Below are 15,219 nucleotides of genomic sequence, written 5' to 3' on the forward strand. Positions count from 1 at the left end.
CATAGAGAGGCAGAGACATAGGCAGAGGGAGAAGCAGGCTCCTTGCCAGGGAACCCGATGCAGGACTCGATCCTAGGACCCCAGGACCATGACCTGAGCCAAAGGCAGATGCTCAACCACTGAGCCACCAAGTGCCCAGCACTCAACTTTTAAATTATAAACAATTTCCCTAAAAGGCAATACTAAAGCAACACTGATTACAACGGAGTAACAAGAAAATGTATAATCTATACTTTTCAGTAATCTAATGAAGAGTGATTGAGATAAAATGTTAAGGAAACCCCTTCAATTTTATTCTCAATTCCAGCCCTGATAGGGGTGCTATCCTCAACACATTAGTTTTTGAGTTGCAGATGCAACTCTCTTTTCTTCCAGATAAGAAACAGATAAGTACATTAATACTTCAGGCAATATTTTTGAAAATTAAATGAGGATAGATATACACTTTGTAAAGAACATATTTTATAATGTGAAAAAGGCTAAGACCACATATAAAACCGACATCTTGCAGATGAGATTTATTGATGATGGTGAAATTTGAGATTACTGTTACTATTGGTCAAGATTTCCAGTTAATAAGAAAACATTTTAAAAAGACATGAGGAGAGAAGCAGAACAGTGTGAAAGAGATACCTATTACCTTGTTGTTGTTGTTAAGTCTCTTAATTGCATTTTTTTTTTAAAGTCCCAGAAGGAATTTATCAATGGCAAACCTCATCAACTCCCATAATGGACATAGTGAAACCAGGATGATGTCACTGTCCTGTTTATACAGTCAACCACAGTCATACTCCATTACCCAGATGGATAAGGGCTGCAGTGTCGTCTCATGCTGAGTTAAATCCTATAGAAAGAATTGCAGGAGCAAAAGGGTAATTGATGATTTGACTTGTTCTCCTTTTGATACATGCTATTAATTCTTGACCATATTTCCCTAATTTTCCTGTCATCTATTTTTATGAAGAAAAACAAATGTGATTTTTAAAAAAATCAAGTATCATTGACATACAGCATTATATTTGTTTCAGGTTTATGTTATGATGGTTCAACAATTCCATACATTTCTAGTGCTCAAGATCAGTGTAGTCTTAATTGTCCGTTTTTGATTGAATCTTTCAGGTAGCAATAATTTACTGAAGCATACTAGGAAATGGCTTTTTTTTTAGATTTTATTTATTTATTCATGAGAGACACAGAGGGAGGCAGAGACACAGGCAGAGGGAGAAGCAGGCCCCATGCAGGGGGCATGAAACGGGTCTCCAGGGTCATGCCCTGGGCTGAAGGTGGCGCTAAACCACTGAGCCACCTGGGCTGCCCTGGAAATGGCTTTTTGATTTCCATTTATGTATGGACAAGAGAATACGCATGCCTCCCACGTTATTGAGTAATAGGCTTGTTTTATTGAAGCTGAAATTTTATAGAAGAAATGAGGCTGATTTTACTTTGTGTGGGCATTATTTCTGGTAGTTTGAAAACTGAAACAAATGTCTCAATTATATTGATGTTTCTTAGATGCAAGTGACAGTGGGTGATAATACCTAAATTGTAGACTGTGGAGGGAAGATAGTGTCTAGAGAGGTAAGGCAACATTATAGGCTTTGGGTTCCATCACATGATTTGAGACTGTGACAGAAATCCTCCTTCAGGTGAGTTGTATGATGTGAGGCAGTTACACCAATGGTGTGGATTTTTTGTTTGTTTGTTTGTTTGTTTACGATTTTATTTATTTGAGAGCAAGAGAGGGCACGAGTAGGGGGAGGGCCACACGGAGAGGGAGAAGCAGACTCTTGTCTGAGCAGGGAGCCTAAGTTGGGGCTCAATCCCAGGACCCCAAGAGCATGACCTGAGCTGAAGGCAGACGCGTAACTGACTGAGCCACTCAGGTTCCCCTGTTTTTGTTTTGTTTTGCTTTGTTTCCAAGAGTTTGCTCTTTCGTTAATCTTATGTTACAATGCTTCCCTTGGGAATTTGAATTACTTATTTTGTAAAAAGGAGAAGATAACAATTTCTGGGATGTTGTCAGCTTCAGGTAAAGAGTTGATATTGTACCACCACTGTTTAAAACAAAAGTAAATTCTATGCCCAATATGGGGTTCTTACAACCCCAAGATCAAGGGTCACTTGTTCTACCACAGACCATTCAGGTGCCCCTACCACCACTATTAATAATTCTCCAATTTAAATATTCACTGTTCTGTTTACGTCAAACTCTATCAACTGGTTAGCGAAAATAAGAATGAGCAGGTGGCCAGCTACTTTGCATGATATAAACAGCATTCAATTGTCTGCCTGGTGTGCTAGGTAAGCTGCTCAGAGGGGCTTGATCACACTGATTCCCATTTACCCAAAAGCAGCAGAGATTTGCTTCATTTGGCCACAAACATTAACTGGGACAACAGGTATGTTTTGATTTTAATTAGGGTGTTTTAAACTTTTGCACAAAGGTCAGCTTTCATGGGCCAGTGGCACTGGCAGTGGGGGTGGAAAATGAGAATAAGATTACATCTTTCGATGCAATGTGTACCAGATTTATATTAAGACATCAAATTAATCTTTGGTATTGTCCACTACTTTAGCAGCCCAGAACTTGGGACTATTAATAAGCTGAATATTGTAATAGTCTTTGGAATCATGACAAGAGCATAGAGTGTTTTGAAAGTCAGAATTTATTCCTGAAATATCCCTGTATCATAACCATTCCTAAATTCTTCCTAGAGAGAAGAGCCAATGTTTCTTGTTTTGTTGTTAAGGAGTTTTACAATTTAGCATTTAATATGTCAGTAATTGAGAAGTTGTAAATGTTTGTTCTCTAGAAGTGAAAATAGAAAAGAAGTTATCCTTTGCAGAAAGAGCAGATATGTTTTACTTCTGCTGTGCTTTCTTATTTATTTTGAGCTAGTTTAATTTTCTACTCTAATCACACAGGCACAGTATTTTTGCTTGACTAGATGGACCGTGACCTCCTTTAGCACAATCAGTTTAATTTTTCTTTTGTTATCAGCATTTAACACATATACTTTCAGGCTTTCTGTAGTGAGATTGGAGGGGAGGGTTCTATTATAGCCAAGACAAGCTCAGTGTTCTTCAGTGTTACTCCTTGCAACTCCGTTGTTTTTACAAACATAATCTACTTTATTGTCTATAGTAAGCATTTTTTTTCAAGGAAATTGAGCCTTGCCTTGTAAATGGCAATGATCTTGTTAATACCTAGATTCTTCTTCCTGAGATTTAGAACAAATGGTAGATTTAAGTAGATGAAGTTGGAGAAGCATGTACTAGAGACCTAAGATAGGATTTTCCATAAAGATCTACTTAACTGGGTAAAAATAATAAATATATCGTGTATATTTATTTGTATTTATATATTCACATATATATATGTGTGTGTGTGTATAAAGTCTGGGACTGCAGAAATGATCAAATCTCAATTCTTATGTGTATGAATAAATACTAAAACTGGCAAACTGAAGTAATCCATCTTATAAAACACAAACTATGCTTTCCACCTCTTATAGATTTTGTGTGACTATAGATATTAACTCTTTAAGAATATATGTGCTTATTCATGTGTAACTGGTAATGTTCCAAGCACTTTCATTATTTTATATCATTTAAAATATAATATCCTGAACACACCTGAGATCTAACCTTCTTATCCTGTTTTTCTGTAAAGTGGACAAAAGAATTGTGGATAGAGGATAATCTGAACCCACACAGTACAACCTCAAAGTTAGAGCTCCTAAATCAATGGCCTTGGGATATCTAAGGTGTTAGTCATTGGTGAAGACCCTGATCTGCTGCTACGGGTGCATGGATCACTCTGCACAACCACAGAGCATCACAGTCTGGCTTGATTGTACATACAATGGGGGTTGAAATTTTTGGTATAAATATCCTCCAAAGCTATGTTTCAACTATTTTCTAAATCTTTCTTAAATAGAATGTATCTCTAGGATTTTTTAAGAACCAATTAGATCCTTACACCAGAAAAGCTGATTCAATTTTGACTTTCATAACCAAAAAGGTCAATAAATAAGAGATTTTCTTTTCTTTTTTTCAATGATTCATGTTTTTGCATGTGTTTTTATATGGGAGCAATTCTGAAAATTTCCATACTCATTGATAAATACTATCATCAGGAAACTTCATGACTTTGAACTGAGGCAACCTTATTGTAGATTAGCAATAGTTAAAAAATTTTTAAATGTACTTGACAAAGAATGTTACAGTAGTTTTAGGTATACAACATAGATATTCAAGAAGTTATATGTTATGCTATGCCTACAACAAGTGTAGCTTCCATATGTTACCATACAATTCTATGGCAATATTATTGGCTATATTCCTTATGCTGTGTCTTTTATTCCTGTGATTTATTAATTCAATAACTGGAAGACTGTACATCCCATTCCCTGTCACCCATTCTGCCCATCACCCCATAGCACTCCTCCTTGGTAACCATCAATTTCTTCTCTATATTTCTAGGTCTCATACTGTTTTTATTTTTGTTATTTATTCATTTGTGTTTTTAGATTCCATATGAGTGAAATTATGTATATTTGTCTTTCTCAGTCTGACTTATTTCATTTACTATAATACCCTGGTGGGTCTGTTATAAAAAGGAGCAGAACTTCATTCACTATTATAGTGGCATATACACTATATAATGTATGCAAACATATATACACAAGCATATATATGCACACACACACCCTACACACATACAAGCTCACTAACATTTACTTCAGGTGGTCATATCTCATGAGTAATCTATTAACTCCAAGGTTCTCCTTGGTGAACCAGGTAAAAACCAATGGAGAACACTACTTGGATGGCCAACTATACTGTACGATCAGATTTTGAACTAGTGGGACTCTTCAGTCAATCCAAACACCCAGCTGTCCTTTGTGTGGTCATTTTCATGGCTTTCCTGATGGCCCTCTCTGGAAACACCATCCTGATCCTTCTGATACACTGTGATGCTCACCTCCACACCCCCATGTACTTTTTTATCACCCAGTTGTCTCTCATGGACGTGATGTACATTTCTGTCACTGTGCCCAAGATGCTCATGGACCAGGTCATGGGTGTGAATAAGATCTCAGCCCCTGAATGTGGGATGCAGATGTTTTTCTATTTGACACTAGGAGGTTCAGAATTTTTTCTTCTAGCTGCCATGGCCTATGACCGCTATGTGGCCATCTGCCATCCACTCCGTTATCCTATCCTCATGAACCATAGAGTGTGTCTTCTCTTGGTGTCTTCCTCCTGGATTTTGGGATCTGTAGATGGATTTATGCTCACTCCTGTCACCATGACCTTCCCCTTCTGCAGATCCCGAGAGATTCACCATTTCTTCTGTGAGGTTCCTGCTGTAATGAAGCTCTCCTGCTCAGACACTTCCCTCTATGAGACACTCATGTACCTGTGCTGTGTCCTCATGCTCTTCATCACTGTGACAGTCATTTTAAGCTCCTATTCTTTCATCCTCTTTACCATCCACAGGATGAACTCAGCAGAGGGACGGAAGAAGGCTTTTGCCACTTGTTCTTCCCACATGATGGTGGTTATCTCCTTCTATGGTGCTTCTGTCTACACCTACATGCTCCCCACCTCCTATCACACCCCTGAGAAGGACATGATTGTATCTGTCTTTTACACCATACTCACTCCTGTTCTAAATCCTTTAATTTATAGTCTTAGAAATAAGGATGTCACAAGGGGTCTAAAAAAAATGTTGAATGTGGGATCTGTCTTTCAGGAAACTCTAAAGTAAAAAGCATTTGTATTAATGTTTTTTTTCCCTTCACTCTACAAATGAAAACTTTTGTATGCTCTCCCAATGTTTTTCCTCAGATTGTCACACCATGCTGCGTTATCACCTATTCAGTCTTTTGGAGGAATCATTTCCTTGTACTGAAAGGCTCTTCATTTTTACACTTCTGCATTCAAAATATTTGAATAATTGTGTTGTATCCATGTTACATTTTCTGAAGTTTCCACTGTGATTCGTTGGAAGAATATTCATATTCTTAAGAAATACATAATAAAATATTTACAAACAATATAATAAGCTGTGTAACTGATGAGAGAGATAAATAGAGAGAGAAATGATAATGTAAATGGATATAAAGATATTGGAGAACCTAGGCAAAAGGTATATGAGTTTTAATTATACTATTATTATTTTAATCAGTGATTTCCTGCAAATTTGAAATAACATAAAAATAAAACATAAAACATTGGACTTTGATCTATTTTAATAATTTGTCCTTGCAGTATGGTGGTAGTATAAGTGACAAATCTTGGGAATGATGCACATATTAACATGACTGATCATTACTGCAACAATCCAGTTGTTGGCCTTTTTTTTTTCCTTTTTTTAATAATAAATTTATTTTTTATTGCTGTTCAATTTGCCAACATACAGAATAACACCCAGTGCTCATCCCATCAAGTACCCCCCTCAGTGCCCATCACCCATTTGTTGGCCTTTTTAAAATTATGGTGATTTTGTTCTTTAGGTTCCAAACCTGAATACATCCAGTGGCTGTTTCCTCTCTGAAATCATTAGTTCATTGTGGCTGAAGGTACTATGAGAAAAATATTAACCCCAAGAGGAGGAGAGCATAGTGAAGCTTTCCAGCATAAGGTGGCATCAGAGCTGAGATTTGAAGTATATAGCTTATTATTCAAACAGGCAGAGGAAGACCATCAAACAACCAATCCTTCATTTGTTCAAAAAACATACCCAATGCCATATTATAATAAAAATAATAACAAACTGCTAATGAATTTAACATATAAATAACAAATGCCTACTGCCCTAAGGAATTTGATCTGTAGGTGCACTTTGTGGAAATAGTTGTAATAAAATACACAAATTGTTTTGAGCCTCATGTAGAAAGGGTGCAGCTAATAAGGACACATCAGTTCTACCTATGACATGTGAGTTCAGCCCAACAAAGAGGCTGAGAGGAGACCCGAGATCTCAATGTTGAACAATGAATGACTAGATGCTACCTTCTTTCGAGTACTGGAGCCTGGGTAGGTCCAGAGCTTTTGCTCAAGGATATGATGCCACAGAACAGTAACATGATAAGCAAAGTTCAGGTGGTTGGCCAAACAGGAGGGAAATGTTCCAATGGCCTCTCCTTCCAGGTTCACTTTGTACCCTCATTTCTTGCCCTTTTATGCTCTAGGTATTTACAAATGATGATAAAATGACCAGACCTGGATTTTAGAAAAGTTAAATAATTGGGAATAATTGGAGAAGAGCAACACTGTAGGTATGGAGACCAGGTGAATGAGGACGATGAGCTTGATAGTGTAGGTCTAAGTGGATGGACCATCCAAAGTGGAATAATGGGATTTTGGGATGTAAGTGGGGCCTTCTTGAATCTATACCATAAAACCACAAGCTTCACTGCATGTTCAGTTTCTAATTAGCTGTGAGAATTTGTGAATTATCAGGTGGTTTCAAAGTTAGAGATTCCCCCTCCTTTTTTTTTTCTTGACACACTCAATTCTTTCATGGCTAGAAAATATGGATTTTGCAGTATTTTAGCAAACTGTGTTGGAGAATTAGTTTACAATATTTTTGTTGCAGTGAAATGGAATTAATAAAATATGTACACTCTAAAAATAATTGAGAACTTTTCTTGGACCATAATGACACACATTTAATGGTTCCATTTAAAGTACTGTAGGGGGGCTCAGTGGTTGAACATCTGCTTTTGGCTCAGGTAGTGATCCTGGGAGGGGTCCTGAGATCAAATACCAGATCAGGCTCTCCAGATGGAGCTTGCTTCTCCCTCTGCCTATGTATCTGCCTCTCCCTGTGTGTCTCTCATGAACCAATAAATAAAATCTTAAAACAAAACAAAACAAAACAAAAAAACCAAAACCAAAAACAGGGTAGCCCAGGTGGCTCAGCAGTTTAGGGCCTGCCTTTGGCCCAGAGTGTGATCCTGGAGTTCCGGATTGAGTCCCACACTGGGCTTTCTGCGTGGAGCCTGCTTCTCCCTCTGCCTGTGTCTCTGCCTCTCTCTCTCTCTCCTCTCTGTGTATTCTCATGAATAAATAAATAACATCTTTAAAAAAAAACAGAAAGAGGAGAGCTTGGAATACAGACATCCGGGTGAGGGTGGGGGTACAAGGAGAAAAGTTAATGTTGGAGAAACCTCTCAGGAGGAGCTCTGTGCAGCTAAGTTCCAGGCAAGCAGATATAGTGTACATGGGAGCAGGAAGACAAGCTACAGAAGAGATCGCTCAGAAAGAAGAGATTAGGAGAATTCTAAAGCAGTCACAATACCCAGGGGATATTTATCAAAAGGGAATGGATACATAAGGCAGAAAAAAAATAAATTAAGCAAATAAACTACCCCAAGACCTGATTTATTCTGGAAAAAACAATAACATGCCATCTTAAAGGAAATATAACAAAATGCAACTAAAGACTTTAGTGTAAATATTTTTACTATCGTAATATAAAAATTCAATCTCAATTTAACAAAATCAGTAGAACTATTGGCATCATGGGAGATGTATGTTTGTGCGTAGATGCCAGAAGAGTGGAAGGGACCTAAATTCACATTACATCTATTCAAACTTGTGCCAGGTATTTCCCTATGGACTCTGAGCTCCAAGCCTATCATATTATTCTGTTTTTAAATACCATATGAGCCAATCAACTTGATCAGGTCATGGGGTGCCCAGATTAAATATTATTCCTGAATTTGTCTGTGAATGTATCTAGATGAAATTAGCAACTGAACTGGTGGACTGGGGAAAACATGTCACCTTTTCTGATGGGGATGGGTATCATCCAATCCACTCAGGACCTGAATAGAATTAAAAAGCAGAGGAAGGAAGAATTCACTCTCTGCCTGCTTGATCTTCTCTTGCACTTGAAATAGGGCCTTCCACATCAGCCATGCGCCATACCTCACAGTCTTTTTACCTCATTACCACTCCCTGCAGTACTTCTGCAGGATCCAGTGGTGGCAACTGGCTTTGTGGATTTTCTTCTCCAAGTCTGGTTCACAGCTCAGGGCTAAGGGCTTTTCTGATATCAGAAGCATAAAACTTGGGATAGTGATACTTTCTTACCAAAAATCTCTGCATATTTATCATTGGTAAATTACTTCATAAATTTTATTTTATTTTATTTTTTTTATATTTTTAAGGTTTTTTTTTTTTTTTTATTGGTGTTCAATTTACTAACATACAGAATAATACCCAGTGCCCGTCACCCATTCACTCCCACCCCCCGCCCTCCTCCCCTTCTACCACCCCTAGTTCGTTTCCCAGAGTTAGCAGTCTTTACGTTCTGTCTCCCTTTCTGATATTTCCCACACATTTCTTCTCCCTTCCCTTATTTTCCCTTTCACTATTATTTATATTCCCCAAATGAATGAGAACATATAATGTTTGTCCTTCTCCGACTGACTTACTTCACTCAGCATAATACCCTCCAGTTCCATCCACGTTGAAGCAAATGGTGGGTATTTGTCATTTCTAATAGCTGAGTAATATTCCATTGTATACATAAACCACATCTTCTTTATCCATTCATCTTTCGTTGGACACCGAGGCTCCTTCCACAGTTTGGCTATAGTGGCCATTGCTGCTAGAAACATCGGGGTGCAGGTGTCCCGGCGTTTCATTGCATTTGTATCTTTGGGGTAAATCCCCAACAGTGCAATTGCTGGGTCGTAGGGCAGGTATATTTTTAACTGTTTGAGGAACCTCCACACAGTTTTCCAGAGTGGCTGCACCAGTTCACATTCCCACCAACAGTGTAAGAGGGTTCCCTTTTCTCCGCATCCTCTCCAACATTTGTTGTTTCCTGCCTTGTTAATTTTCCCCATTCTCACTGGTGTGAGGTGGTATCTCATTGTAGTTTTGATTTGTATTTCCCTGATGGCAAGTGATGCAGAGCATTTTCTCATATGCATGTTGGCCATGTCTATGTCTTCCTCTGTGAGATTTCTGTTCATGTCTTTTGCCCATTTCATGATTGGATTGTTTGTTTCTTTGGTGTTGAGTTTAATAAGTTCTTTATAGATCTTGGAAACTAGCCCTTTATCTGATATGTCATTTGCAAATATCTTCTCCCATTCTGTAGGTTGTCTTTGAGTTTTGTTGACTGTATCCTTTGCTGTGCAAAAGCTTCTTATCTTGATGAAGTCCCAATAGTTCATTTTTGCTTTTGTTTCTTTTGCCTTTGTGGATGTATCTTGCAAGAAGTTACTATGGCCGAGTTCAAAAAGGGTGTTGCCTGTGTTCTTCTCTAGGATTTTGATGGAATCTTGTCTCACATTTAGATCTTTCATCCATTTTGAGTTTATCTTTGTGTATGGTGAAAGAGAGTGGTCTAGTTTCATTCTTCTGCATGTGGATGTCCAATTTTCCCAGCACCATTTATTGAAGAGACTGTCTTTCTTCCAATGGATAGTCTTTCTTCCTTTATCGAATATTAGTTGCCCATAAAGTTCAGGGTCCACTTCTGGATTCTCTATTCTGTTCCACTGATCTATGTGTCTGTTTTTGTGCCAGTACCACACTGTCTTGATGACCACAGCTTTGTAGTACAACCTGAAATCTGGCATTGTGATGCCCCCAGATATGGTTTTCTTTTTTAAAATTCCCCTGGCTATTCGGGGTCTTTTCTGATTCCACACAAATCTTAAAATAATTTGTTCTAACTCTCTGAAGAAAGTCCATGGTATTTTGATAGGGATTGCATTAAACGTGTATATTGCCCTGGGTAACATTGACATTTTCACAATATTAATTCTGCCAATCCATGAGCATGGAATATTTTTCCATCTCTTTGTGTCTTCCTCAATTTCTTTCAGAAGTGTTCTATAGTTTTGAGGGTATAGATCCTTTACATCTTTGGTGAGGTTTATTCCTAGGTATCTTATGCTTTTGGGTGCAATTGTAAATGGGATTGACTCCTTAATTTCTCTTTCTTCAGTCTCATTGTTAGTGTATAGAAATGCCACTGACTTCTGGGCATTGATTTTGTATCCTGCCACGCTACCGAATTGCTGTATGAGTTCTAGCAATCTTGGGGTGGAGACTTTGGGGTTTTCTATGTAGAGTATCATGTCATCGGCGAAGAGAGAGAGTTTGACTTCTTCTTTGCCAATTTGAATGCCTTTAATGTCTTTTTGTTGTCTGATTGCTGAGGCTAGGACTTCCAGTACTATGTTGAATAGCAGTGGTGAGAGTGGACATCCCTGTCTTGTTCCTGATCTTAGGGGAAAGGCTCCCAGTGCTTCCCCATTGAGAATGATATTTGCTGTGGGCTTTTCATAGATGGCTTTTAAGATGTCGAGGAATGTTCCCTCTATCCCTACACTCTGAAGAGTTTTAATCAGGAATGGATGCTGTATTTTGTCAAATGCTTTCTCTGCATCCAATGAGAGGATCATATGGTTCTTGGTTTTTCTCTTGCTGATATGATGAATCACATTGATTGTTTTACGGGTGTTGAACCAGCCTTGTGTCCCAGGTATAAATCCTACTTGGTCATGGTGAATAATTTTCTTAATGTACTGTTGGATCCTATTGGCCAGTATCTTGTTGAGAATTTTTGCATCCATGTTCATCAGGGATATTGGTCTGTAATTCTCCTTTTTGGCGGGGTCTTTGTCTGGCTTTGGAATTAAGGTGATGCTGGCTTCATAGAACGAATTTGGAAGTACTCCATCTCTTTCTATCTTTCCAAACAGCTTTAGGAGAATAGGTATGATTTCTTCTTTAAACGTTTGATAAAATTCTCCTGGGAAGCCATCTGGCCCTGGACTCTTGTGTCTTGGGAGGTTTTTGATGACTGCTTCAATTTCCTCCCTGGTTATTGGCCTGTTCAGGTTTTCTATTTCTTCCTGTTCCAGTTTTGGTAGTTTGTGGCTTTCCAGGAATGCGTCCATTTCTTCTAGATTGCCTAATTTATTGGCGTATAGCTGTTCATAATATGTTTTTTAAATCGTTTGTATTTCCTTGGTGTTGGTAGTGATCTCTCCTTTCTCATTCATGATTTTATTAATTTGAGTCTTCTCTCTCTTCTTTTTAATAAGGCTGGCTAATGGTTTATCTATCTTATTAATTCTTTCAAAGAACCAACTCCTGGTTCTGTTGATCTGTTCCACAGTTCTTCTGGTCTCGATTTCGTTGAGTTCTGCTCGAATCTTTATTAACTCCCTTCTTCTCTTGGGTGTAGGATCTATTTGCTGTTTTTTCTCTAGCTCCTTTATGTGTAAGGTTAGCTTTTGTATTTGAGTTCTTTCCAGTTTTTGAATGGATGCTTGTATTGCGATGTATTTCCCCCTTAGGACTGCTTTTGCTGCATCCCAAAGATTTTGAATGGTTGTATCTTCATTCTCATTAGTTTCCATGAATCTTTTTAATTCTTCCTTAATTTCCTGGTTGACCCTTTTATCTTTTAGCAGGATGGTCCTTAACCTCCATGTGTTTGAGGTCCTTCCAAACTTCTTGTTGTGATTTAGTTCTAATTTCAAGGCATTACGGTCCGAGAATATGCAGGGGACAATCCCAGTCTTTTGGTATCGGTTCAGACCCGATTTGTGACCCAATATGTGGTCTATTCTGGAGAAAGTTCCATGTGCGCTTGAGAAGAATGTGTATTCAGTTGAGTTTGGATGTAAAGTTCTGTAGATATCTGTGAAATCCATCTGGTCCAGTGTATCATTTAAAGCTCTCGTTTCTTTGGAGATGTTTTGCTTAGAAGACCTATCGAGTATAGAAAGAGCTAGATTGAAGTCACCAAGTATAAGTGTATTATTATCTAAGTATTTCTTCACTTTGGTTAATAATTGATTTATATATTTGGCAGCTCCCACATTCGGAGCATATATATTGAGGATTGTTAAGTCCTCTTGTTGAATAGATCCTTTAAGTATGATATAGTGTCCCTCTTCATCTCTCACTACAGTCTTTGGGGTAAATTTTAGTTTATCTGATATAAGGATGGCTACCCCTGCTTTCTTTTGAGGACCATTCGAATGGTAAATGGTTCTCCAACCTTTTATTTTCAGGCTGTAGGTGTCCTTCTGTCTAAAATGAGTCTCTTGTAGACAGCAAATAGATGGGTCCTGCTTTTTTATCCAGTCTGAAACCCTGCGCCTTTTGATGGGGTCATTAAGCCCGTTCACATTCAGAGTTACTATTGAGAGATATGAGTTTAGTGTCATCATGATATCTATTCAGTCTTTGTTTTTGTGGACTGTTCCACTGAACTTCTTCTTAAAGGGGAATTTTAAGAGGCCCCCTTAAAATTTCTTGCAGAGCTGGTTTGGAGGTCACATATTCTTTTAGTTGCTGCCTGTCTTGGAAGCTCTTTATCTCTCCTTCCATTTTGAATGAGAGCCTTGCTGGATAAAGTATTCTTGGTTGCATGTTCTTCTCATTTAGGACCCTGAATATATCCTGCCAGCCCTTTCTGGCCTGCCAGGTCTCTGTGGAGAGGTCTGCTGTTACCCTAATACTCCTCCCCATAAAAGTCAGGGATTTCTTGTCTCTTGCTGCTTTAAGGATCTTCTCCTTATCTTTGGAATTTGCAAGCTTCACAATTAAATGTCGAGGTGTTGAACGGTTTTTATTGATTTTAGGGGGGGATCTCTCTATTTCCTGGATCTGAATGCCTGTTTCCCTTCCCAGATTAGGAAAGTTTTCAGCTAGAATTTGTTCAAATACATATTCTGGCCCTCTGTCCCTTTCGGCGCCCTCGGGAACCCCAATTAAACGTAGGTTTTTCTTCCTCAAGCTGTCGTTTATTTCCCTTAATCTATCTTCATGGTCTTTTAATTGTTTGTCTCTTTTTTCCTCAGTTTCCCTCTTTGCTATCAACTTGTCTTCTAGGTCACTCACTCGTTCTTCCACCTCGTTAACCCTCGTCGTTAGGACTTCTAGTTTGGATTGCATCTCATTCAATTGATTTTTAATTTCTGCCTGATTAGCTCTAAATTCTGCAGTCATGAAGTCTCTTGAGTCCTTTATACTTTTTTCTAGAGCCACCAGTAGCTGTATAATAGTGCTTCTGAATTGGCTTTCTGACATTGAATTGTAATCCAGATTTTGTAACTCTGTGGGAGAGAGGACTGTTTCTGATTCTTTCTTTTGAGGTGAGGTTTTCCTTCTAGTCATTTTGCTCAGTGCAGAGTGGCCAAAAGCAAGTTGTATTGGGAAAAAGAGAAAAAGAGAGGAGAGAAAGAAGGAAAGAAAAGAGAAAGAGAAAAAAAAAGGGAAGAAAAAGAAAAAAAAAACGAAAAAAAAAAAAGAAGAAAAAGAGAAAGAAAAAGAAAGGAGAAAAAAAAGGGGGTGGGGGAAGGAAACAAATCAAAAAGCAAAACAAAACAAAAACAAAAACAAACAAACAAAAAAAGAACCACCGGGGAGTATCTTCTGATTCTGTGTACTTTAAGTCCCTTGGCTTCTCCTGGAAGTTGTCAGTCTAGCTGGTGTTCTGGGGGAGGGGCCTGTTGTGCTGGTTTTCAGGTGTTAGCAGTTGGGGGAGCTGCTGTGCCCCTGCCTGGTGCAGGGCTCAGTGGGGGTTGTTTGCCCCGTGAGGCCGCAGGAGGAACAGCCCCAGTGGCGGGGCAGCTCTGGAAACCTGGATTCAGCTCCGGCAGGAACTCCGTCTGCAGGGCCTGGAGGCTCCGGGGTGGGGCCGCTGATCTGCTCAGCTGGGGCAGGAGCGTCCTCGCTGTCCTGGGCCCTCCCGGCCTCTGCCTGTCCCGGGGGAGGCGGGATCCTGGGCTGTGTCCCGGCGCCCTGTGCTCCGGAGCCTGCGCTGGTGGATTCGCGCTCCCGGGCCGCGCAACCCCCTCCGCGGAGCCGCCGCCCGAGCCCCTCCGAGCTGCTCCTGGAACCGCACAGCCCCCTCCGCCCGGAGCCTCTTCCCCTGCCCGAGCCCCTCCGAGCTGCTCCCGGGCCGCGCAGCCCCCTCCGCGGAGCCGCCGCCCGAGCCCCTTCAGCTGCTCCGGGTCCTGCCGGTCCCGCAGTGCGCGCTGCAGCCCTTAGGGAGCTCGGCGCACTCTCCTGGGCGCGCAGTTGCTGTTACTGTCCCCGGGAGCCCGAGGGCATCCTCGCCCTCCTGGGTCCTGCTCCAACTCCCCGCGAGCCCCTTTCCGCCCGGGAAGGTCGGTGCAGCTCCTGCTCCTCCGGGACGGGGCTCTCCTGTCCTGGGGA

The 15,219-nt window shown here is 39.8% G+C and overlaps 1 protein-coding gene across 1 annotated transcript; it reads left to right on the top strand.

Moving 5' to 3' along the window:
* Positions 1-598: 598 nt before the first annotated feature.
* On the top strand, positions 599-5,776 carry LOC140609568 (olfactory receptor 2T29-like). The gene is made up of 2 exons (XM_072784775.1): positions 599-635; positions 4,812-5,776. Exons 1-2 carry the CDS (start codon positions 599-601, stop codon positions 5,774-5,776), a joined length of 1,002 nt encoding a protein of 333 aa, XP_072640876.1.
* Positions 5,777-15,219: the final 9,443 nt, after the last annotated feature.

The sequence above is a fragment of the Canis lupus genome, chromosome 18 (genome assembly GCF_048164855.1).
Source record: "Canis lupus baileyi chromosome 18, mCanLup2.hap1, whole genome shotgun sequence".
NCBI lineage: Eukaryota > Metazoa > Chordata > Mammalia > Carnivora > Canidae > Canis > Canis lupus.

Bases quoted from the DNA above. Each gene is read 5' to 3' on its own strand.
- LOC140609568 (XM_072784775.1), top strand. From the start codon at position 599: ATGAGGAGAGAAGCAGAACAGTGTGAAAGAGATACCT. The intron at 636-4,811 runs ATTACCTTGTTG...CCAGGTAAAAAC, and splicing joins ACAGTGTGAAAGAGATACCT to CAATGGAGAACACTACTTGG.